Source organism: Monomorium pharaonis, chromosome 1, assembly GCF_013373865.1.
Source record: "Monomorium pharaonis isolate MP-MQ-018 chromosome 1, ASM1337386v2, whole genome shotgun sequence".
Classification (NCBI taxonomy): Eukaryota; Metazoa; Arthropoda; class Insecta; order Hymenoptera; family Formicidae; genus Monomorium; species Monomorium pharaonis.
This window is the reverse complement of record NC_050467.1, coordinates 23,248,114-23,273,919: the sequence shown is the minus strand read 5'-3', so window position 1 is coordinate 23,273,919 and position 25,806 is coordinate 23,248,114. Positions and strand designations below refer to the sequence as shown.

The following is a 25,806-nucleotide window of genomic DNA, read 5'->3' as shown; positions in this document are numbered from 1 at the left end:
TAAAACGTCATGTTTCCCAAATATAAATGTCGCGATTCTTCGTGGTGTACCGAACGGGCAAACATTATTAATTTGTATTATACTTTCTTGAATACGTAAGGATGAGCACTAGCGATTATTTACTGACTGGTCCGTGTATTTTCTTGAATCTGATCGTCTTTTCTATTTTGAACAGAGAAAAAGGCGTGTGACACATTCCATAAATAGGTAACGTTAATAATATTTATTGCATGCTATTTTTATTGCAGAGTTCTAAAAATAGCGTGTCGCTTTACATTGTTACTCTCACGAGCGGCCCTCTTCCTTTATCTAATCTTCCCAGCTCGTTACGTAGGCGTAATAGATTCGTCCGGGTGCACCGTCACGTTTTATAGAAAGGTCAGCTTGCTGACGCAAATCGTGTATCGGAACTGAATAACGGCTTAAATGGTCAGACAGACAATTGACCGAGCGATTGCAAGCGCTATTGAGAGATCGCGATAGAAACTGCAAAAAGATCAAATAATATTAATATTCTGTCAGTCAGCAAATTTCTCGCTCGCTTTCAACAGTTGTGCACCTATAATATTTCCCAAGTTTGCCTTACCGACCTCGTCGCCAGCGTCATCGATCTCATGCTAATTCGATATATTTTAGATATAAAGCAGACAGGTCTGGACCATTGCTCTACCAGAAGGCATTAACGTTAACGGAATGGCGAATACGCAGGGAGAGAAACTTAAAGCAGAGCACGATACGTGTAGCTTCTTACACGACGAGAGTCCCGGAGAACGTTATTATCTCGCCCTTTGAAGCCGACGTACGTTAACGTGTACGTTAATACACGCGTGACTCGTCTTTGATCTCTGACCGTATGAGCAATTAAATGCGTCGAACATGCGTACAAAATTGTGTACGCGCGCACTTAGTAAAAAAAAAAAAAACTATGTTGCGCGCAAAGATCCCTCGCCCACCGACGACGATGTTCGCGAGCGTGTGTGCGCGCATCTCCTCGTTCCTAGCGAGGAAATCCTTATCAGATCCACACGATTCATCGCCACGGAACCTGCCGCTTTGCCGGCAGCGCTTGTACCTTTCGCGTAATCTCGCCGTCATCGTCCGAGATCTTTCGCGGATCTGGAATTATCGCCTCGGCTTCCTCTCGCAACAGCACGTGCTCTACGAGCGTACGTGCGTATCGAACGACGACGTTTAAATTCCGCCAGCTGTGGAATAAGGTGAATCGTACAATAAAGCGTGACGATCGGTGCAATTTGTTTTTATGGCATCTTCGTTAGTGATGCGTAAGTTTTAATTGTTACTCACTGAGAAGTATTTCAGGAATAGAATATTCAATGCGTCCTTAATCTTTGGTGGTTTTATTATAAGACTCGAGTGGGCTAAGTGCATTGATCTTATTCTTCGGCCTCGTTACACGTTTCGTTATTAGTAAAGCTCGTTCTCGTTCTTCTTTTGCTTTTACATTGCCTGTGATATGAATGATTTAAAGATTCTTCATAACGATTGAACATATAATTCTCCCTTTCTGCCGCGTAAATTTTCACACAGCCTGACATATTTTATCACATGTAAACGCCATAAATATGAAGGGGACAAAAATTATGTTTTTAAAAGGTAAAAGGTTTCCTGTTGTACATGCTCGTGCAATGAATAATAATTTTACATCGATTATCACTTTTTTAATCATCTTTAATTCTTTTCATTTACATTTTAATAATTTTACATCGATCACCACTTTTGAATCGCCTTCAAATTTGTTTTTTTTGTTCACGTGTGCTCGTAATAATTAAAGGTGGCAGTTTTACTCGCACGTTGCCACGGAACGAAACGGTATATGACGAATTGCGTCCCTGCCCGCACACGTGGTGTACGCGATTGCGGCGGCGAAAGGGGACAGGAAAGGGGGAGGGGAGGGAGGGCTCGCATAACGCAATTATCCGTATTAACATAGCCGGCCCGGTGGTCCGCATCCGCGGTAGCGTGGCGGGACGTACGCGGGATCACTTTAAGGCAGTATGCGGTATCTCGAGAGGTAGGTACAAGGTAAACGCGGCACCGCACGGCCACGCCGCTCCGTCCTCGCAACTCGGTGCAATTTCGTCCCGAGGTATATTATCCCCGCCAGCGCGCGACGGAAAATTGATAAAGCGGAGTGAGCCGCTGCTACCTGCGCCGCGCGGTCCAGCGAGCCCGTCCCGGGGGTCGTCCCGAAGTCGCTCCTGAAAGATTGAATGCCCTCGACGATGCTCGTCGAGTAAATGATGCGCGTCGAGCGACTGATATCTCCCGACGCTCGTTGTCCCGTCGCGAAGTGACATCGACCGGAAGAATTGTTTTATTTTACAGCTGAATGAGTAACAACGCGAAATTATGTACGTCTCAAATAATGCAGCGCCGCTTATCAATTTACCTTGAAAATGATTTTTCTTTTTGAGATGTTTTTTTAATATTAAGTTCCAAGCTCTCCTGTTACAAAATAGAGCGAAAATTCTTTTTTTTTTCCAAGAATAAGACTGGCTAGATTAATTTAATATTCCAAAAGACTGCCGACAGAATTGGAATGAAGTTCACCATAAAGTCTGTTACATCTCACGTTACGTACATCCATTTCGAAAGACCGATTGCAAAATCGTTTTCGTAAGGAATACCGTAGGGCGTGGTTAGCAGGAACGAAAATAACGTGAACAGAGAACTAAAGACGTAAGAAGAGAAGGGGACGTAGCAAGGAAGACATGGAGACGCTAAGAAAACAAGGAAGCAAACGCGGCAAGAGGTAAAATCCTTTGGGATCGTTAAGCAAAGGAAGAACGCCCGGTATGTTCTTCGCGGCTCTTCCTTCTCTCAGCATCCTACACATTTTTGCCTTTACCCTTTGCCTCGCTCCTCTCCACCGCGAGGATCGAAGCCTGCTTTACGAGGCAGTCTTGTAAGTCAATCGTTATATTATGTGCCTCGATAGCGCACATACTCGAGTGTGTTTGTGCGCGCGCGTATTTCCATGTGTGTGCGTACGTTTGAGGCGTGTATAGAATATTATGGCGTGACATCGCGGGACGTAAAATCGCCCGGTCCCCACCCGAGTCGCACGGTGCCAACGAAAAGGAAAAAAAAATATAAAGGCGAATCGCGGTAAATCTCTACGAGCTGCCAGTTGTCATCGCGCAGGGTGGTCCCCGTTTCGAGGATTTCTCTTTGCACACGTGCTTGACAATGTCCAGAACTTTTTAAAAAAGTTTACGTCTTCTGCTATCCCACTTTCACGCGATGCATTCGTTAGCTCTACTATTGTAGTCGCAATAATCGCGAAAAAAAAAATAATACACGCATTTTCACTGTAATGACTTGTATTTTAGGGTAATTTATCAAAAATTTGAATATTAAACAATTTATTATTAAAATATTATTAAAAATTTATTGCATCTTAATTAAAATTTGAATTTATTACATATATAAGATTGCCACGAAATATATAAAATTGCTATTCATTACAGAAAGTAAGTGAAAAGAATTTTTTAAGGAAGTTATCTATAAATAATTAAATAACTTTACGAAGTGACACAGTAAAGGCGATTATTTGCCATCACGCGATTCCTCGAAATGCCTAATCACTAACAATTGATGCTGTCAATTTGAAATTTCGCTGGAACCATGTTGAATTTTGCCGATGCCCGAAGGGACTTCGAAGAAAAATTCCGGCGCTGCGCCCGTGTCTAGGTCGTGTTGGCCTAGGCTGAATTACGAGTTGCTACCGATAAACTTACGAGAAGAAAAAGAAAGCCCCGCTTTCGACACGCTCGATTCGGTAATTATGACACCTCACGCCGGCTTTTCGCACCTGCCGCGTACCGGTTTCTTGCCTCCCAGGTTGAGGATCGAAAGTCCATGGCACTGTTCTAGGTCCTTATAATACCTATTATTTATTTCTCGACTTTTACCTGAAAAAGGGAATAAAAGGAAATCAGTAATTTTGATGTCGAAAAACTTCAGAACTATTTGAGTGTAAAGTTGAGGTGTTTCTTTCCTATTTCTAATGTAATCGGTACAACAATTCCCCGCAGTGTTCTCGAGCTCATTTGGCTAACTTGTATCTCGTTATGTGTTGCAGATTTAGCGGAGACCAGCACCTTTCAACAAGAGGGGGTCACAACTTATTCTCAGCTCCTTTTCGACGTGGCGCGACAGCAAGTCGTTGTCGGAGCACGGTACGTATTTTCGCGTCGCAAGCTTGTCTTCAATTACCGAGTTAATCCCCTCGTTTCGAGGACAACTGCTGTATATTAACGTCACTTAATTTAAAAAAATTACGAAAATATTTGCCCAAATTACTTTCCGATTACCTTAACTGAATATAAACAGTGCGAGTATTCACAATGTGATAAAATTGTACAGAATTAAAAATTAAACGGATAGTGTGTTATTAGAAATAATATTTATTTTGCGTAAGAGACATTCAGTTTTATTTAAGGTCTAGATAAATTAGGAAAACGAGAAAACTGGGTCAAAATAATTTGTAAAGTGCACGCTCTCGAAATTGCACTTGTTAAGTTTTGACGCAACAATATTAACTTGCTAACGAACTCGTTGAAAGTCACTTCAACCTTTCAGTGTTGAAATCGAAACTGCTACGAGCATTGCTGATATTGGAACGGCAATGAAGTCTTCAATCCGATAGCGGTATCTATTTTGCTAAGAGTCTTCTCGACAAGTTTTAAAAAGCGTTTTGTTTTGAAATCAGAATTTAATGAAAAAATATATTCTCGATCTACTGATTTCAATATCATTCCTCAGTTACGATAAAAAATTTGATAACGTATATCACATTTTGTTGTAATAATCACGATTTTACGCTTCAGGCCAACATAAAAGGTCAGACTTAATGAAGCCTATCGATTTCTTTCGTTATTCGAGACGAGTCGAATCTCACAGTTATCTTTTAATACAATCTAATTATTTCAAAGTTTATTTCAGCATCACTTAGGATCAGTTTCATTAATATTTTATAAAAATATAATTGTTTCTATCTGGAATTAAAGTTAGAAAAAAGCATATTCTATATCTAAAAAAGGCGAATAAACAATGGCAGAATATATTCGAAAATCTGGACTCCTCTTTTGGACAGCGGTAAACGCACTTGAGTAGTCGAGAAACTTTTCGATCCGACCTTTTCACGCAAACATCTCGAAATAAACCCGCAGCATGTGGCGAATGTAAATAGAGGCGGACGGGCGAACGATTTCGCGAACGAGTCGCATTATAGGACGACGACGTGCGCTCTTTGGCGACGTCACAGATGCCAGCGTGCGACCCGTAAGGAAAAGGCGATAAACACAGGCCGGCTCCTTCGTTCGCGGCAGTTTCCAGCGAGATGTCCTGGCGGCTCGCCAAATTGGCTGACATACGGCGGTCTCCCCGAGGCGCCGATCCATTTTCACGACCTGCGCCAGACGAGCCGACTCAGTTTATCCTCTCGTCTCGCGACGTGAATCACGAAAAAGAAACCGAAGGGGGGAAAAGAGGGGGGATGGAGGAAGGAATAACGCGTCTCTTGTTGACGCTCTTTATGTCGGCGAGGTTCATAACGAAGTCGGTCGCCCGCCTACGTGCCGCTCATTAAACCGGGGAATCGCACCGAAAAAGCCGAATCGCCGACTCACGCGCATACATAAGCATTACGTAGCCCGACCTCGCGGTACCAATGCCACGTAAATTGCCAGGACTAATTGCTGCGACGAATTTCGCAATCTTCTTACTTAACTACGTTATCGCTACTACTTTTTTGCTGTACGACGGCCTTACACGGCGCTTATCTTTGCGGGAACGTGGCAGGGAAATTTCCGCGACGGCGAAAAAATAACGATGCAACGTTATCGAAACTTGTGCCACGCGTTTAATCCCTTTCGCCCATGTTCGAGACCTCGATTGACGAAATGTCCGCGAGGCGATCGAGAAATAGCTAGATGGACCTCTCGTGATCTCGCGACGATTTGGCTTATTATATTCCGATTAAATTACGCGCCGTGTGAAATACATCTGATTTACAACGAGGCGCGACGAGGGAATTACGGCGGCGAGATTGCTTCTGAAAATCATTGCCGGTGCGATACGTGCTCGCGCTTAGGCAAATCGTGTTTCGTGCGATTCATTTGCTCGCAGCGAGATCGAAACGTGCCAGACGGCGCTGTTACGACCGGCGCGTTATTGCGGATCGTTCTCGCGCGGAACTATGTTTGGAACGAGCTTACGTGCGATATATACTGCGAATCGCAGGCTCTCTCGCGGAGACGAAACCAACGACCGACGCTTCCAGGGCCAGCGCGAAATTTTTTGTGGCGCTTTCTCTAGTCGATAAACACCACCTCATTATGAGCAGGAAGTGACTCTCGATATATTCGACTTCGGAGGAGAGAGAGAGAGAGAGAGAGAGAGAAAAAGGAACCAGAAAACGGGAGAAAAAGAGAACGGGCGTTGAGTGGCGTGCATATCAAGTAGGCGATTACGCCTGTCCTACGAAATCGCGTCGATCCTAACGCGCCTGTCATTAATAATATTTGTATATGGTGTTTTAACGAGCGACGAGTGGCCCGATATCGAGACCGGAAAACGGCGACGGCGTAATTTCGCCGTCTCTCGCCGAGCGATCGGGAACCAGTTTACGTATAGGAGCCAGTTAGCGAAATAGAGTGACGGACACGATTACCGATAATCTCCGATGTAGCCTCGTGGAAACGCGCGAAGGGAGAGACGTCCTTTCCGTGATTGCGTTTTCGAACTTCGGTACTTCGGAATGCGCCACTTTCACGGGCACGTCGTTGCCTTGAGCTTAACTCCGGGCTATCGAGAAGTATCGAAAGAATACTTGGACGACTGGTTCCTCTGGACTGGCCGACCTTATCTATATCGTGCGATTGACAATAAGTTAAGTGGTTAATGTAAGTTAAGTGGCTAATACGTGGTCATCTTCTACCAACAAAAACAATGGAACATCAAAGCTGCCCTGCCTTCATCCTTAATTGAGGACGCTGTTTCTTTTTCTTTTGATCGTCTGTTCTTTTATGTATAATGCGCGAGATGTCGCAACACGATTTAATTGCATGTAAATGGAACGTTATCCCGAGTTTTAATTTGGAGTTTAAATGTCAAGTTTGAAGTATTGAAAAGCTTCGGGACCCAACAGAGAGCATAAATTTAAGATAATCAGCAATTTACCGCGATCGGATTGCAAGATGACATTCGAACTGATCGATGGAGCTAAAATTAGCGTTATCGGCGTTGTTAACGTTGCATATGACGTTTGGCCGATGCTGGCCACGAAAAATGCGGTCCACCCACGCGAAGTAAATACGATCATACATACGTGCACGCACGACACGGGCGTCGCGGGTTTAGAGTTGGGCCTGAGTTGAACGAACGAACGAACGAACGAACGATCGATCGGTCGATCGATCGATCCGTGGAAAAGGGAATACGCCCTCGTATGCTTTCTATTAATAGAACGCCAGTTATTAATCGTTGCCCACGTTCGTAGCCACGTTCGTGCGGTTTCCAGCACAACACCGAACTCGTACAAATGTACGAAAACTGCTCCCAATGTTGTAAACAGGATATCTTAATGTTCTCTCTAATTTTAATAATTAATTAGCTACAGACTTTATTTCTTCAGAATTTTCGAAACGAAATTTAGGTTTACTTGTACAAATACGTGTGTACCGTTTCGAGTAGTAGAAACTTGAAACTTGAGAAACGACAGGCTTTGGCACTTTTATTCCTGTTCAAATCGCAGAATACATTATTGCCGCTACACATCACGTTCATATTTCAATCAAACTTTCTAAATAGCATACACGCTTCGATCTCTACAAACAGTCTGTTTATTTATTTATTTCACTTCCAGGCCATTTCGCCTTTAAGTTGGCAAAGTGATGTACGAATAATGATATATCGTCTCACGCGGATGTCATCGCGACTCACGACGTGCGGTTTTCTCACCAGGAAATTTCTTACAGGAAGAAATTATTTCTGCCGCGTGGAGCTTCTTGTCTTGTCAAGATAGAACGACGGTGACGGGATGTATGACGCGACGGTAATAAAAGTTTTGGGGTTTACGCCCGTGAGATTACGCGCGACAGTTGGCCGCAGGTGTTAGGAATTTCATACGTCGCCGCCAACGTGGTCGTATCATATTTACGATGTTGCTCGAAGTGTGCGAGGCACGCGAAACCTATCTTGACTCTCCGTATCGCCGTATTCTCTCTGTCCGTCGTTTTCATTTTTCATATCGACGCTCGGCGGCAAGAAATATTCCCTCGAGTATTTTTATTAATTTTTTCCCTCTTGCTAGAATCCTCAAAGTACGTTTATCTGTAGAGTATCTCTTTACATTTGACATTATTAAATTTTATTTTTAAATTACGTTACATACATTGAATATTCAAGTTTCTCAGCCTTCCCTTTTACCTACATCTTTTTCTTAATTAATGATAAAATAAGAACTTACAATCTGTATGCAATAATTAATATATTTTTTTATCTTTGCGCTTTAATTAACTTTTGTATTTCGCCGTCAGATTTCTTAAATTAAAATTTTTCTGTCGATAAATCATCGGAGGAAATAATTCGAACCAACATGATTAATACATTAAACGTTTATCTCTGGGTTGACCAATTAATTTCCATCATCGGCTCGGAGACTTGTCGCCCGAGAACGTCCTGGTAAAGAGTGACAAAACGATTTCACCACGGCCGGCGCGTCACTGGCGCGGCGCGGCGTCCGGATTCGGAAAGTCGTTCGCGAAAGATTTTCGTGCGAAAGATTATCGCGGCCACGCGCGCCGCGCCGTGACAAATCGTTACCGGGAGATTTATCTTGTAGCAAATAAGCGGCCTTATTTATAGGGCCACTGTCGATCGACGTGTCCGTCGGCCGGTGCAGGTTGTCGCGAGAGATCGGGCGGCAGAGAGCGGCCTACCGTTACGCCTACGGAACCTGATTTTGGTCGCGTCGTGTCGGCCGGCGGTTTTCGCATGCCGCTGCACATGTCGTCCTTTTATTATTCGACACGAACGCGAACATTACTACACTTGAGAGACGTAGAAACCTCCGATAACGGGCTCCGCGGATACTTTCGAATATGCGTGTCGCGGTGGTTTGCGAATAACCGATGATATGAGGACTGAATATTTATAAGGTAACTGATGGTGACCAATAGCGGCTGATACCGTGTTCTTACTTCAATAAAATCAAGATGTACGATATTTTTCTTCTTTAGACAGTCGCGTAAAAATTATGTTGCTCCTCGGAGGATTTGCGCGCGCGCGCGCGCTTGTCTACAGCTAAAGTGTGTTTCTGTGATACGCTCTTAAGATTCGTGTAAATCATGCGTTTACATATCTCATTACGACTTCTCTTTAACTTTTTAAGCAATGTATCACGAAGCGAGTAGGATCGAGAGGTGGTCCGTGTGTTTCTCTCCTTTTGTACACATTTGCAAAGCCTCGCCGTACCTCTTGATGTTGCTCGTCGCGACTGCGGTGCACGTCTCGGACTCTTTTTCCCCTCGGCCGAGTCGCCAAATTTAGGGCGAGGTAAAAGCGGCATTTTCTGCTTCCCATTCGCGAGAAAACCCAGGCGCAACGGGGAATAACAGAGACGTTACTCCGTCACGGCTCGAGCATAATAATTACACGTTTGCGTTGATTTTTCGAGCACGCTCTGTTTCCGAGGTGGTCTGGGAAGGTTAAGTGGAAAAGGACGGTGAAGGGAAAGAGAGACTAAAGGGGCGGGAGGGGACAGGGCACAGGGATGGAAAGTAGAGAATGTCGCAGACGGCGCCAGCGTGTCCTGCGCGTATACGCAATAGCTCTCGCCTGTCCGCCGTCGGTCATATATCTCCACTTACACGCGCAGAGTGCGCGTATGTTTATGTAATGCGCGCAACGCGATACGGAAAAACCGCCGGTGAAATATTACGATTTAGCTCGATTGCGTTGATCAATTGTGCGATACTATCGCGGTATTGTTCGCTGCGCGAGAAGTTCGCAGCTGGAAGCTATAGGCTCTCCACGAGCTCTTGACCCGCCGGGCAAACAGCTGTGTCACCTGAGGTCGCGTCGAATAAGAGTGTCCGCCTGTGAACTGCATAATGGATAGATAGGTCTCTAAGCTTTCCCGTGCGTGTCAATTCTTTATTGAAGGAAATACGTATATAGAGCGACACTGTCGCGAACGGAAACTTTCTCAGCGAGATTGAAGTCACGTTGCACACTTGTAATTATTCAGTGTGAAAGTACTTATGTTTGCTATATAACCAACATTTTGATAAAAATTATAAACGGTTCGAAATCCTTGAAACAATAAGACATATATAAAATCATTTTATTTCTCCCCGTTTGTTTTATCACCCTTTGTTAAACTGGATATGTTCTTTATTGTTGCGTGCTTGTTTTCCGCAATATGGCATTCCGATATGGCAATCCATTTTCCATTCTGCAATTCCAAGAGAGCAGAAGAGAGGTAATGCTCAGTTTTACCGCAACTCTTTTGCTCGGAATCGATACGATAGCGGCATACCGAACTTAATTATCCTTTTGTTGGTCACGAAGAAGTATATTGCGGACTACCACCGCATCATAAAGAATAAATCTTTATTGTTCGAAGGAACGCCGACCTCGTTTAACGATAAATGGTTATATCCACGTTTGAAAGATATTTTAGAAGAAAATTGTTTTGCTAAAATCTTAATTATTACAAAATACGAAACAGTATTATAAAAATAACTAATGGAAGACTTTCTAGTTTATGTTTTTAAAGTTTTATTTTTAACTTTTGTTTGAGAAATATTATCAAAAAACAAAGTGATGCCAATTATTGGCGGTCTCTTTCTACTCGTTAAAGCGACACGTGTCATTTACTCTTTTTCGCCATCTTTTCGGAGATCAAACGCGATGGAGGATCGTTCCCAGTTCTTCATCCCGGTGTCCGTTTTTCCCGTTTGGGAAAAACGGTCTCGCAACGTCAATATATCCGCGCCGAACAGTTTCCAAAGAGGCATCCACGAGAACAAGCGATTGAGAGCACCGAAGACAAAGAGGACAGATAACGACGATCCGGTCGTTGCGATGCCGTTCACGTTTACGACGCGATGAAATAATAGATTCGAAATCACGAGCGATGAGCGCGGACGGTCGCTTCGTTCTCGTCGCGGGAGTCAACCCGTTTCTGTGTATATATATATAAAAAAAAAGTATGGCGATAGAATTTATTATTCCACGCGACGTATGTGCCGACCGGCGACGCGTCACGATCCACGAAGAAACCCGTCGCGCCGCGCCGGGTGCACCTTCGTGTTTCGCCGACGTGTTTCGCATCGCGAGAGATCTCGTCTCGGATGCTGTTGTTAACTCCTTCACGAAGAAGGGGAGGAGGAGGAGGAGCACGACCTCCTGTCCGCGGGCCCTGGGCAAACATTGAACGTCTGTGATTGGTAGAATTACCGTACCGAAGCCTGGACCCCGCGAGCGAGTTCTCCAGCCGAGCTGGATGTCCAATTTTGTACTTGTCCTTCGGGCCGAAGAGAGCGGACTTACGTAAGAACGAGAGCAGTTCGATATTATACCGCACATTACCTCCCCCCGAAGCTTTTACAGAATGAGCCAGATAATGGAAAAGGGTTATAATGCTTTTTCTCATCGAGAATAAAGTAACGAGGCACTCGATAAGCCGATTGCTGTCATTTCGTATACATACATGTCTTTTAGATCTACAATATTTATAAAATAGTAACGTTACAATTGAACAGCTTAAACTCGTGCTCTTTATTATAATAGATTATATAACATATATCGTTAATCGTTGTGAGTAATGTGTGTAATTAAAAAATATAACATCTAACAAAATATTACATATGAAGGTACCTTTATATTTAAAATCTCGTGAAATATCGCGCGGATTATATTCGAAAGTTGTATGTTCAGCGCGTATACACGCGTATCCCCCGCGCACATGATTAAATATCCCTGTACACCCGTGAAATATTCCCCGGTAGTGTAATATATCGCCGAATATTTCACGGAATTTTAATGCACGCAATCTCTCGCGCGCGAACGGCATCCCGGGAGTGCGGTGAACCGCTCGCTAGGTATACTACTGATAACCGCTCGCTCGATTTAGCGGTTGAAACCCGCTCTCGCGTTCGGATCGCGTTTGAGCCGGTGAGAACATCGCGTTCTCTCTCTCTCTCTCTCTCTCATACGCGAGGCACAGCGGCACGTGTAACCGTGGGCCGTAATGCGTGCCGGCCCACGGATTTCGCGGTCCAGTTAGATACCGAGGTGCAAACCGACGCAAAGTCCTCCTCTGAGAATTCCATGAGGGAAATAAAAAGGGAACGCATCGAACCGACGCGTAACGCGAGCGTGGGAAAACCAAGACGAGGCTCTCCCTTTCCCAAGATCTCGACGATTCGTCGGAGGATGAAGGAGAGAAGATTGAACGTTAATGCGTAAGTCGAGAGGTTCAACTAGGCATTAAAATTGCACGTTCACGTAAGAAAGGGACCGTAGCTCGAGCGAAATTTAGACAGGTAAAAAAAAGTTACTCCACACGCGCCTCGAATACAAGAGAACTCAACTCGCCCTTCAATCCCATTCACTCGCCGCGCGCGTTACGTTTCTATGCTCGTTCCCTCCGGCACGTTCCCTTCGCACTCGCTCATAAGCGCATGCGAGTGAATACAAGTGCGCGTGCGGGCGTGCAATACGTGCGTGCATGCGTGCGTGCACTCATTTTTGCCGTGATCATTCGTCCCGAGCGTGGCGCGACTCCGCTCGCTCACTCGGCGCCACGATTTGCATTCCTACTTAATTCCCGTGTGTACCAACCATGACGTCACTCGATCCCAAAGCTTATCGAGCGATCTCTCGGCCGTTGACAAGTAATAGAGAGGCATATCGAAGGATCACGACATATCACTACGTCGATGAGCCGTCGAGAGGGCTTTCCTTTCCCGGGGATCGCACGATAGAAGGAAAGGAGATTTACACGCGCGGATGCGCGCGTGCGACAACGCGGGCGTCTACCCCTCCGTAAATAATTACGTTTATCTCCCCGGGTCGTCTCTGCAGCACCGTCCTGAGACGATGTTTCCTCGCTGAACGTTAATTAACAGCCTCGATGATCGCGATTTCACATTCTTCACAGCTCGTAGAAATCCCCGTGGGATGGGCGCGCGTTGGATTTGCTTCCTTTCTAGTAGATAACAAACAAATTTGCACGTCTGCGTGCAATGTCGAAAGAGTACGACACAATAAGCACTTTCGATCGTCAGCCTCGGTAATTTACACGCTTGAGTTAAAGTTCAATCTTAACAATAAGCGCTTTCGATCGGCAGCTTCAGTAATTTACACGCTTGAGTTAAAGTTCAATCTTATTCAAAGTCTCTTGGTCGATCATATCGATCTTTAATAATGAACCTTGAGCCTTGGCCGCAAGCCGCTGCAGTTCAATGTAAAATAATATAATTAATATAGAATAATAATACGTTGTCTTTTTCTTTATGTTTTCATGCGTTGATCACATAATTTACGTTAGTCACACGTATAATTCTATTAACATTAATTGGCAATCATGTCGTGCAAGCAATTATTTCAATGTAATATTATGTAAGGTAGATTAATAGATAATTATGACTGATTATAGATTATCCTCAGAAAACACGCGGATCAAGTTCCATCCCTTCGTCACGGTGCCCCGTTTTATCGATCGTTTCGACGGTTGGAAAGATATTACGAAACGAAAGAGTGAAAGTATCTCGCGCTAATTAACGCGGGCCGTAATGTAAATTAAGTGCCCGCGGACGAAATCGTTCTATCGGAGATGGGGTTAATATTACTAGGCTCGAGTTGCGTCGATATTTTACGAACGAGCCAAAAGTGGAAACCACTTTATTATCCGGTTGTTTATCGCATAATATTTCGAGCGTTATATTCCGCGTACTTGCAGGTTCGCAGGCGATTTTATCGCGACGGTATATATACGCCGGCAATTAGCATTTCATCGAATCGAGTTGAGATTTATGCGACAGACTGGTCCACAGCATCCTTAACTTGTATCGCGTGTGTACACGTTGGAAAGTACACAAGTTAAATTAACTCGATTTTCGATTTGTCCGACACACGCCGAACAGCGGCCGGTCCACACAAGCACGCAGCGTACGAATGAATGTAGACATTAATTATGAAATAAGTAGAACAAAATTTGGACGTTCAATATTTACGTGATTGAAATTGACCAAACGAAAATTACGTTTGTATATTGGATATTAATAGATTTTTCGTCTGCGCGTCCTATATTTATAATTGCGATATCTTTCATTAATTCATAAAATCCCGTGTACGATGCGAAAATTCATTTACCTCAATTTGTTTATTACGTGATTCAAATTGCGTGGCACAAATTTAAATATTTGACGATGTGGAACGAGATTTTTTTTTTTTTTCGTTACCGCAGGCGGCCTCGGACGCGGAATTGACGAGCGAGCGAAACGAGGGCACGGGAAAATCGATTCGGCAAGCGCGCTCGAAGTTAATCGTTACGCGGGAGCGCGCATGTTCATCCTCGCGCCGTGTAATGAGCCAATTATGATGAGACAACGAGCCGCAACTACCGCTCGTCAGGTTTCTCAAGGCGCGAGGCGCGAATTACGGTCGCGCAATAAGGAGGATCCGCGCGGCACAATGGCGCGGTCATCGCGGTCATCATTGCGTTCGTCCGCACACGACGAGATAAGAGAAGAGGAGGAGGAGAAGGGGGCGAAGAGTCATTTGTCCACTGAGCAGGAAGTAATCTGTTTCAATGTGGCCATTCGGCCAATAAACAACGTTTACGTCGCACCTACTTACGACTCACGACTCGCTTATCCGTGGGATTGGACCGACGACGAAACTCCTTTTTCCAACTGAGCAGATCAGGTTCGAAGGACGAGGCGTTTAAATGCAAGGTGAATTCATCGTTTTTGCATTTAAGAACGATCTTAATGTTGAATGAAATTTCGTTTGTGAAAAGAAAGTTTTGTTTCGTCGCGGAAAAAGATATAGACTCAACTTTATGCAATGTTTCTTTCTTTAACTTTGTCGCTTCTCCCCATGATGATAATAACCGCTTCGACCGACGCGCGAGTCATTTTGTGCGAACGGTGTAAATCAAAGTTTGCCAATCTTGTCTAGGTAGGGGAGAGGAACGAGGGAGAATCGCTTATACCTGCGTCGCATTTAAATGCATTTATATTGCAAGGGCGGACGTGTGCCGCTACTCTCGCGGAATAAACGGCGCGTATGACAATACCGGCTCGTATCTCGTTATACGTCGCCGCGATCGAGCTGTTTCAACGTGTCACATCGACGACAGTAACATCGGGCTCGCTTTACTGCCCGCCTACTTCGCACGCGGGGCCCCATGTTCTAACAAGAAAGTATGAAAGACGTTGATTGACGCCCGTAAAAATCCCGGCGCGATATCCAGCCGCGCCGTTACCGTAAAATTGGGTCTCGCGCGAGTCCCGTTGCACGTACGTGATACGAACAGCGAGATACAAAATCGATCGCGATTTACCGCATCCCTCCCCGATAAGAGAATCCCAGAGGGGAAAGTCGCGCGGTGATCGGTTGAGCGCTCGAGGAATTTCATTTCTTAGAAGGGGAAGAGGATTATTCTTAATCGTACACGAATAAACGAAATGACGGCGCAGCGGTCACGTCGTGCGTCTTCAATAGGCAAATCAATCATGCTTGTGACGTAACGTCTCTCCGTTCTCCGGTTCATAATTCTTCTCCGATTGAAAGATCGCGATTTCGCAGGCGTGACTTTGTTTTATCCGCGACTCTTATCTCTCCCCGTTTCGAGCTCCGAAAGACTCCGGCTTTTTTTCCTCACGTGGTGGCATAACTCACCCGTGTCGCGCCCGACGGCCTTGTGGTGTCGTGTCTCGCCCGCCGAGACGCCGAGAGAAATAGCGATATCCCTTCGACGCGGGCACGCCGGGCGCGCCAGTCCATACATACGCGATTAAGTTTTACCATTGCCGCACGTAGGCTGCCGATACAAATAGATCGGGGCGATCCGGCGGGATACGGTGCCGGCTTATTAATTGGCATTCACGACCAGCGTCCTGCCCGCGCTCGTGTATCCCACTTAAATAATAATTACCTGCTCGAACTATCACGCGGTGCCGAGACACGGGCGCCCACGTAGGCGCCGTTTATGCTTCGTTGCGAGTTCCGTCGTCGCAGCCGGTGCATGGAAGGAAAGGATTTCGCACCGCGGAATATATGGTATGGTGTATGCAGAGTTCTTTTTGAACCGTCGTTAACTATAACAGCGGGCTACCGATGACGATGGACGTTCGACGAGCGAAGGTTACGAGTCTTCAAGAGTTAAGTTAAGCAGGGACGCGACTAGATAAAGAATATAAATTCAGTCTTTACCTAAGCTTCAATTAAGTTTTTTTTTTCTAGATTGCGTTGACTAGTTTTTCAATTTGATTAAATTTTTTTAGTTTAAGGATTTTATGTATTTAAATCACATGCACAAATACCTTTTTCTCCAGTGTATATAATACCTTTGCTTAGAGATACATATGTATGAGAACTTTCGAATATTTTATATATGAAATATTCGTATAATATACATGTACATACCAAGTATTTAAACTTGAATATCAAATGGACGACGTTAAATCAAATTTGTGAAGAACCTCTTGGTGAAAGGAAGCGCGAAACAACCGCGTATTGCTGGCACGGCGCGGCAGTTCGAGACTATTAATCCAGCGGCTGAATGGGATTGATAGAGAAGTCCAATGAATGCCGCGGGACCGCAGTCCCCCGGAGCGTCGAACAGAATGCAACGTGGATGGCGTTTATGCATGTATGCCGGGTCTACGGGAGTGGATTGCAAGCTGCGGCATGGCAATCATGAATAAATTGAGTTTATCGATTTGACAAAAGGTCCATGCAGAGCACTGGCGAGCGTGCAATTATCGGACAGCCTAATGAAGAAGCGCACGGGCATTTGTATTGCGGGTGAGGGATAATATACGCGTGCAAAAGCGGCGGCGGCGTTCCTTGAAGAACGAGCGCTTCTTCAGATCGCACGCGACTTTAGAAAGCGGGAAGGTTGTTGAAAGCGAGAGAAATAAATTTTTAGAGAGACTTGAAAACTTGTCTCTTAAATCAATTGAAATTAATGCTCAGCTATTAAACTCTCGTAATCGTTAATAATTGATTATATTTTATAAATGTTACGCGATATTTTGAAATCCTTATATCGAAACTCTGTACAAATCCTCAAATTTTAACTGCCCTGTAATTAAAATCAATTTTTTGATACGGCGACATCTAATTCATTTGCGATGATGATTCTCACTGCTTTGAAGGCCTATCTTTTTTTATTTTTTATTTTTATGGAGCATCGAAATCGCCATCGCAATCGCGCGCTGCTCTCATTTACATGTATCGCGATCGTCACCGGAGCGGAGAGAAAAAAGGCGTGCAACCGCCTGTGCGACGCTACTTAAAGGGACATAGGCGAGTATTTATCCGCCGGTTATCTGCGGCCGCTTCGATCGCCGTCTGTACTTCCTGTTCGATCGCCGTGGTCGTCGTTCTTCTTGCCGAGAAGAGACAGGCGGATGATCACGCGCGCGGACCATATCGCCGTGCTCGTTATTTATAAGCCGACGATAATTTATTTATCGAGCTCCTCGAGGCGACTGTTGATCGCTGTCTTCCGGCAGTTTTCTCGCACCAGGTTTACTAATGCCGTTCGTCCGCGTACACCGAGTTCTACTTCCTCTTTCGCCGTAGATAATAATCGCAGTGTGCAAACCTACCATCGTATTAATTGTGTTGCAATTCTAAAGTTTGATTGCATTGCAGTAAAGTTTAATAATATTTGAAGACACGATTCAAGTGATAATGAGAGATAGATTAACACAATCAATAAAAACAATTAATGAAATTAAAGACAAACCTTATTCAGTCGCAGCTGGATTTTCGTATAAAGATTTCTTGTGCGATTTTATTTATATATTTTTAAGTTTATATATATCACAAGCTACGCATCGAATAATTTTTTTTTAATTCTTGAATTAAAGAAATGTTTAAACTATAACAATTTTTAAACTTTTTATAAATATAATACTTCTATATAAAAAACAATTAATGTATCGATGCTCTCCGAGCAAAAGAAAATTCTCACGTACCCTCACTGAATATTACATCTACCAAAAAAAAAAATTCTCGATTAGATCGAGAAACCCCGATAAAACGTAAGGAATGTTCAACCTACTGATCACGTTAGAGGGGAACGCGTCCACCGAGCGATCGCCACTCGATCTCCCGATCTCCCGCGTACTCGGTGGCGAAGCGCCGTCGTATACGTATGCGTGAGTACACGTCGCATTGAAGTCAAGTGGGCTGCCGTGGAATGTCGTCCGAGGAGTTTTCGAGGGCTCCTCGAAGCCGCTGTCAAACCCGAGTAGGTACGCCTTCGTGACTGCCACAAGTGCCTCATGCGAACGACGACGCCTCGAGATTGGCCGCGAGAGACGTCGGTCGTAACGCTCACCGCGGAATAAAACGCGGGGCGAAGTGACGCTCCTCTCAAGGCTTTTTATCGCGAGATACCGGGCACCTCGTCACATCCACCTTTCGCAAGCGGTCGCATTCCACGGAAGGTAGCAGCGCGCAACGTTTGTTTCACGGGAAACCATCGGCTTTCCGATCGACTCTCCGTAGGACGTCCTCGTCAGACCTCGACCGTCCGCTCATAAATCATTAATCCTGCAGTTGGTTATAACTTGACTTACGATTTTTCTCTCCGTCGCGGTTTTTTTTTAGAGGTTTCCAAGACTTGTTCTCGTATACGAGAAGTATTAGATTATTAAATCGTTAGATTTAAATTTATTGATACGTAACTTTCTATTTCTTGCTTGGACATTAAAAGGCTAAACTGAAGAGAATCATTTTAATTCGTTTCACGAGGACTTTCCTTCAGCAATCTAGCCGTTTGCGCCGACAATATTATTATAAGGTTGTTCTACCTTCGGATAAACTATGCGTCAAATTATCTAATCTAATGGATGTCTACGTCTATATACACAAACATATAATGGGCATATGGATGTAGACATTTATCTATTAGATAATTTACCACATCGTTTATCCGGATAACAACCGGCCCTTGATCGTCTATTTCTTTGAGCAATGTTAAAATGTGACACACTTAACATGGAAAATCTTTCTTATGTCGTATTGGTATGAAAGGCAATGTGATACTAATAGCTTATAAACATTCATTTAAACATGTAGAACACATGTTTATTAGCGGATAATTGGAGTAGCATAATCAATCGTTGAGGAATTTATGAATATCGCGCAGATATTTTTTTAAGAGAAATGATAGACAGGTTCGTACACTAAGTGGTTTATGGCGACCTCGTTGAATCCGATATGTGTCGTATAAAGGAAGCTATTGTTGTTACTGTCACTGTCACTCGTCGCGCGGTTATTCTTCCCCCGATTTAAAATTGAGATACACGTCATATATTGCGCCAGCGATATTCCCGATTAATCGGTTGCTATGTGACTTTCAATGAGACATTCCAGTGACTCTTTAATGAAAATCATATAGGATTGTTGATCCACCAGGTCAAAAAAGTCTACGAGTCCAGTGGAATTGAACTAATTCTCCCCGAGATTTGCGCACTTGAAAAATTTCAGTTCTCAGAGTTTTTAGAGAATAAATTGATTTGTTTTGTTGGTCGTAGAATGTTAAAGTGTCCGTTTCGAAAAGTATTGCCGACAAACAGTGTCGCAAAAGCGACGAGCGGAGGACAGTCCGCGGCAACGACAGTAGACTTTAATAGGTTAATAGCGTCCGGCCTCCATACATGATGCCACGCTTAATAACGCACGTGAAGAGTACGACCGACGAAAATGTAAATAAAGCGCGTCTTTTCAGGGATAATTTGTACCGCTTGACGCTGACGTCGCTGACAGCCCTGGAGCACGCCTCCTGGTCCGCGCCGGAGGACAAGGTCAACACCTGTCAGAATAAGGGCCAGAGCGTCGAGGATTGTCATAATTACGTCAAGGTGCTCCTGAGCAACGGCAAGAGCCTCTTCACCTGCGGCACTTACGCGTTCAGCCCATGGTGCACGTGGCGACAGGTACGTTGCTTTCCGAAAACAATCTATCCCGTTTGACTAGTCGCGGCTTGCTCGATGAGCAGGATTATCGTTGTCATTAGCTGTGTAATTCGTCCGATTCGAAACTGCGACATCGCCGAAGCTCGTGCCGCTTGACTACGTGGTGGTCTCTAATAATAACTATTGCTAATTATGATTGCAGATCGAGAACATAACGAGCGTGACCAGCGAGATGTCGGGCGTGGCCATGTGCCCGTACTCGCCGCATGCAAACGCCACGGCACTTCTCTCGAGGGGTCCTTCCGGCGGACTCTTCGCCGGCGCGCGAACCGATTTCTCCGGGGCCGATCCTGCGATCTACAGAACACTGGCCTCCCCGAATCTCAGGACTCAACAATACGATTCCAGGTACGTTCGCAGAAGGAGACGCGCACGCTCTTCACTGTGCTATATTCAGCTGAAAAGTATCATTAATTCAACGCATTACAGTTCCGTTTTATTTCTCTTACGAATGAAATTCTTACGAAGGTCTTTTTTACAGTTATATTGAAAAATCAACAAGATTAATTTTATCGTAATAACCGCGTTGCAAGATTATTGGTCTCGCTTATCGCCTCGCGATATTTATCGCAAAGTCCCGTTCTCTCTCTCTCCAAGTTTGCGCTTTCCTTTTAGGTGGCTGAACGACCCACAGTTCGTAGGCAGCTTCGAGATGGAGGATCACGTGTACTTTCTATTTCGCGAATCCGCCGTGGAATACATCAACTGCGGCAAGGTAAGATCAACGCCGCGGAGTAATCCGCACGCGCGCGCGCGTCTCCCATCGAAACACGCGAGGAGCCATTCGTGCGATTAGCGATCTCGTCTCTCTCTTCTGACTTGCGTCAGCCGTATAATTAACCGTTTACGGTGTTGGTCGAAACGAGCGACGCGCGTCACGGATCTTCCTCTCTCTCGCGCGCGGCAGAAAAATCATCACTCCCGGCATGATCTTAGTTCGCGCGATGTTTATCATTTTCTCAACCTATCACCGTTCAAATTGCCGCCTAGGGATGGCTCTAATGAAACACTCCGCATCCGGCTGCGCAAGATTGTACCTCGATCGTGATCGGGCGCGAGGCTGAATCTCAACTATGGTAGATTAATTCACTCGACGCCGTCTCTCCCGTCTCTCCCCGTCTCTCCCCGTCTCTCCCGGTCTCTCCCGGTCTCTCCTCGTCTCTCCCCGTCTCTCCCGGTCTCTCCCGTCTCTCCCGGTCTCTCCCCGTCTCTCCCGGTCTCTCCCCGTCTCTCCTCGTCTCTCCTCGTCTCTCCCGGTCTCTCCCCGTCTCTCTCGGTCTCTCCCGGTCTCTCCGCCAATATCGAACGTATACTACGAAGTCAGATGTTTGAAACATTGTTAAAAGTCATTTTTTTAAATGTATTTTTCAAATTCGATTAAAATGATAATGCGTTGTCTTTTAATAATCTTATTAAAATCCGTATCTATCAAAGTTTAATTGTACATTGTGATGTGTATGGCTGCAGAAAATATATTCGAGGATAGCGAGGGTCTGCAAAAATGATAGAGGTGGGCAGATTATGATGAAAAGCGTATGGACGACTTTTAGTAAGGCCCGCTTAAATTGTTCTCTCCCCGGCGAGTTTCCATTCTATTACGATGAGATCCAAGGCGCGGTCTATCATCCAGAAGAGAGGATCATTTACGCGACCTTTACAACTCCCATGTGAGTATCGTTTAGCAGTCCGATTAATTCGAAGGCGCATTAATTATCATCTGTTTATGTCTGTGCACAAGATCTCACAAGAAATCTTAGATGGAAGCAAGAGATGGTAAATGACAAATTAATTATGGAATAAGCAAACACGGATTTTATTTTGTCGACTTATTATTAAATTGATTTTCAACCAAATTTATTATTTATTGCGCGACTATGAAAAGAAGATTTAAAACAATGTTGATTAATCTGAATTAAGCAATGAAATATTTAAGGAAGTCGAAAATTTAGCAATTTTATTTACATTTTATGTGACTCGTTAAGTTTCTTGAATTAGCATTTTTATGTAGGAAATAAAATTTACACAATTAAATAATTTATCTTTAAAATCTCCAGTTATTCAAAATCTATTTACTAGTGTTGTGGCATGCACGATTGCTAATTTCTCCATCTTAACGTTCTTCATCGCTCGATTACAACGGAATACTTTTTTGCATGCGGAAACTACAATTTCTCGAAGGAGAAACTGACGTTAAACGGAATTCTTTTTTTCCTCCCACCACAGTAACGGCATTGCAGGCTCGGCTATCTGCGCGTTCAACATGTCGGCCGTCCTCGCTAGTTTTAACGGACCTTTCAAGTATCAGGAAAATGCGGGCGCCGCTTGGGAAAAGAGACCAGTCGCCCATCATAATCGTCAACACTGCGGACCTCCATCCAGCAACGCACCGCACCAGATCATGGACAGTCACCGGTATCAACTGATGGACGAGGCGGTGCAAAGTACGATGTTAGAGCCGCTGCACACCGCAACCCTCGAGCGATTTACTCACATCGCGGTGGACGTCACCCCGACCAAGCTGCACCACAGCGTGACCGTTCTTTATGTAGCTACGGCGACTGGTCTCATCAAGAAAATCTCGGTCTTGCCTAGAACTCAGGAGGCCTGCATCGTTGAAGTTTGGGGACCCTTGCCCTCGTCACCGATGACGTTGCAGTTCCTTAAGGACACTCAGAGCCTCTACGTTGGTATGGAGATTGGCGTCTTGCGGTAAGTCGACAACACCTATTGTGGTCGCAAAATTTTGTCAGCCTCGTAAACGACATTACGCTGTCAAAAATAAGAATAAATCGATAATATCATCTAAATGTAAATCACATTGCCGCAAATAGATACGTCATTCAGTAGTAAATTATGTACACTATCGTAAACAGCAAATATTATTTGTGCTAAATGCTTCGCTAAACCGCACCGTAATGCCTTCCGCCGTTTAGCATACCTGCCGTTCAGTGTTATCGTCACCGGAGCCGTCAAGCGTGCTTGAACGCTCAGGAGCCGTATTGCGGGTGGAACGAGCATCTCATGAAGTGCGAGCAGGCACCGAAGCAAAATTACCTGGCGAATCATTGGCATCAGGAGGTCACCAAGTGTCCGGTACTTACCGATCCTGTTGACGGAGGCTGGAGCGCGTGGAGTCCTTGGTCGCCCTGTCAACACGGCACACGGGATCAATCATCCGGACACGGTCACGCTCACTCGTACTCGCATAGCGAATACACGGAGGTTCGTGGACATATGTATTTATTATGTTTATCGTAGCGTTAAGGATTTTTTCTTTCTTTTTTTTTAAATTGAAATCGATTATAAGTGTGTGTGATTGAAGTATAATTTAGTTATAAGTGAGCAGTTTTTTTTTAACATAAAGTAAATAAAATAAAAATGTAGGATATTAAATAAACGGATCATCTTTTCTATTGAACGAGAAAGTTGTGAAATTGATAAGTAACACTGAAAATTCGATCTACAGAAAATCGACACGTGTCAGTGTCAGACCAGGGAATGCAATAATCCCCCGCCACAGCACGGCGGCGAGAGTTGCACGGGTACGCGTGTCAGAGTGACAAATTGCACTGTTCACGGCGGTTGGACCGCTTGGTCAGCTTGGTCAGCCTGCTCTCAGACTTGCGGTTTTGCGATGAAAACCCGCCGGCGAACCTGCACGAATCCGACGCCTGCATTCGGCGGACGCATCTGCGTCGGGCATGATCACGACGATATCATATGCATCGCTCTACCGCCCTGTCCTGTCCCGGCTAAAGTCACTCCGCCTCAAATTGGCCAGTGGTCAACCTGGGGTCCTTGGCACGCATGTTCGAAGCCGTGCAACGGCGGTGAGTATTACTTTTATAATTATGATAATTTCCCAGTCAATGTAAAGGGAATGTTTGAAAAATATCTTTCACAATCAAGAATTTGTAATTTTAGATGTTTGTACTGTCTGAGATAATATAAAAACAATTCCATACTTTCTTAACATTAAGTTAGCGATTTCCATTTTACAGGAATACGTATCAGAAAGAGAACCTGCGATAGTCCGTCGTCGAAGAAGGGCGGTGTCGAATGTCCAGGATATGATCAACAGGCAAGTATTGAGTTTCTCGTAGAAAATATTTTTTCTCTTTTGAATCTTTTTCGATAGCCAAAAATTGCAGAACTTGCTTGATGAGATCAAATCTGTATTTTAGATAGAAGAGTGTAACACTCATGAATGCGCCGAGACGAAAAGATATTCCGGATGGACTCCTTGGTTGGCCGTGAATGCCAGTTTACAGAACGGTAACGCAATTTATCTGGAGAAGCGTTTCCGATTCAGTTGCCGAGCGCAGACAGACGATCCGTCAAGCGTGCGCGTGCAGCTCGCCAGGGAGGAAGAACGTTTCTGCAGGAACGATGGATCTTGTCTAAGAGAGAAGGACGCGTATGCGGAATCCATCAACGAGAATGGCTGGGGCGAATGGTCCTCTTGGAGCACATGCGATCGTCTTTGCGGAAGGGGTACCCAGCATAGGGTAAATTTTTCACAGTTTTCGATACGAATTATTTTATTTAAAATAAAATTAGTATTTTGCCGAGTATTTTGTAAACCGTATGTTCGATTTAATATATCTTATTTATTAATAAAATTAAATTAAATTTATTGAGAAAAAACTAAAATACAAAATTTTATAATAAAGTATCATGATCAGAAAGAATTGTTTACAGTTATGTGCGTGAACTGGAAAATAAATAATTTAATCCAAATATGTATAATTTATTAATATATGAAAAGAGAATACAAGCTCTATGCTACTTTTTACAGATAAGACAATGCGAATCTCCACCTTGTGAAAATGGTCTCGCCAAGCAGAGCAGAATCTGCAATTCACATCCATGTCGCGTGAATCCTGTTAGTAGCAATACGGCGGAAGGTCAATGGTCATGCTGGACAGAGTGGTCCGAATGCTCAGCGACTTGCGGTGTCGGAGTACGTACGAGGACGAGAGAGTGCCTCGGTCCAGAGACTTGCAGCGGTCCGAGATTGGTCAGGGAGGCCTGCGATATGCCCAGTTGCGAATCGCTGGCCGGTTGGGATACGTGGTCGCTTTGGACCCGTTGCGACGGTGATCATCAGCAGCACCGAAAACGAACGTGCCTCCACCATGGACCAGACATGTGTCAGGGACCAAGCCGCGAGACACGAGATTGTCTTCTTGACTGCACAGATAACGGTAAGTTTATTGGAACAATTTTAGTTATGATATTTACAAAAAAAGTTATTAATAATTTGATTGTAAAAATTGAATCAAAGTTCAACATTATTGAGCAATGCACTTTTTTTTTAGATGTAAACGCCTTACCTTCGAGCGTGGAGAATTCGGGCGTCACGGTAGGCGCAGTGGTAGGCAGCTGTGCGATCAGTTTTATCATCGGCCTGGCCTTAACCGCGGTATTGTGCTTCTACTATTTGAAGCGACGCAAGCCGAGCATTCCAGGGAGTCCGCATTATATTAATAAACAGAATTCTTATGTCATCGTACCGTTGAAGGAGGTAAGATAAACTCTTGAGTGC

The 25,806-nt window shown here is 44.5% G+C and overlaps 1 protein-coding gene and 1 long non-coding RNA gene across 4 annotated transcripts in view; one reads left to right on the top strand and one right to left on the bottom strand.

Annotated features, from left to right (window-relative positions):
* The window catches only part of LOC105833026 (semaphorin-5A), a 106,115-nt gene that overhangs the window by 78,586 nt on the left and 1,723 nt on the right, over window positions 1-25,806 (top strand). For all 3 annotated transcript variants that reach the window (XM_012674423.3, XM_036292520.1, XM_012674422.3), the window contains 12 exons: window positions 4,106-4,202; window positions 20,012-20,219; window positions 20,401-20,606; window positions 20,874-20,973; window positions 21,726-21,925; window positions 22,482-22,967; window positions 23,192-23,480; window positions 23,725-24,088; window positions 24,260-24,339; window positions 24,443-24,766; window positions 25,057-25,465; window positions 25,580-25,785. In XM_012674423.3, the coding sequence (XP_012529877.2) occupies window positions 4,106-4,202; window positions 20,012-20,219; window positions 20,401-20,606; window positions 20,874-20,973; window positions 21,726-21,925; window positions 22,482-22,967; window positions 23,192-23,480; window positions 23,725-24,088; window positions 24,260-24,339; window positions 24,443-24,766; window positions 25,057-25,465; window positions 25,580-25,785 (2,969 nt within the window). The remainder of the gene's footprint in view (window positions 1-4,105; window positions 4,203-20,011; window positions 20,220-20,400; window positions 20,607-20,873; window positions 20,974-21,725; window positions 21,926-22,481; window positions 22,968-23,191; window positions 23,481-23,724; window positions 24,089-24,259; window positions 24,340-24,442; window positions 24,767-25,056; window positions 25,466-25,579; window positions 25,786-25,806) is intronic.
* LOC118647484 lies at window positions 3,390-20,005 on the bottom strand. Its single transcript, XR_004964743.1, has 2 exons — window positions 16,690-20,005; window positions 3,390-3,935 (listed from the first exon to the last, which is right to left on the bottom strand). It is a non-coding gene; the product is annotated as an uncharacterized LOC118647484 (long non-coding RNA).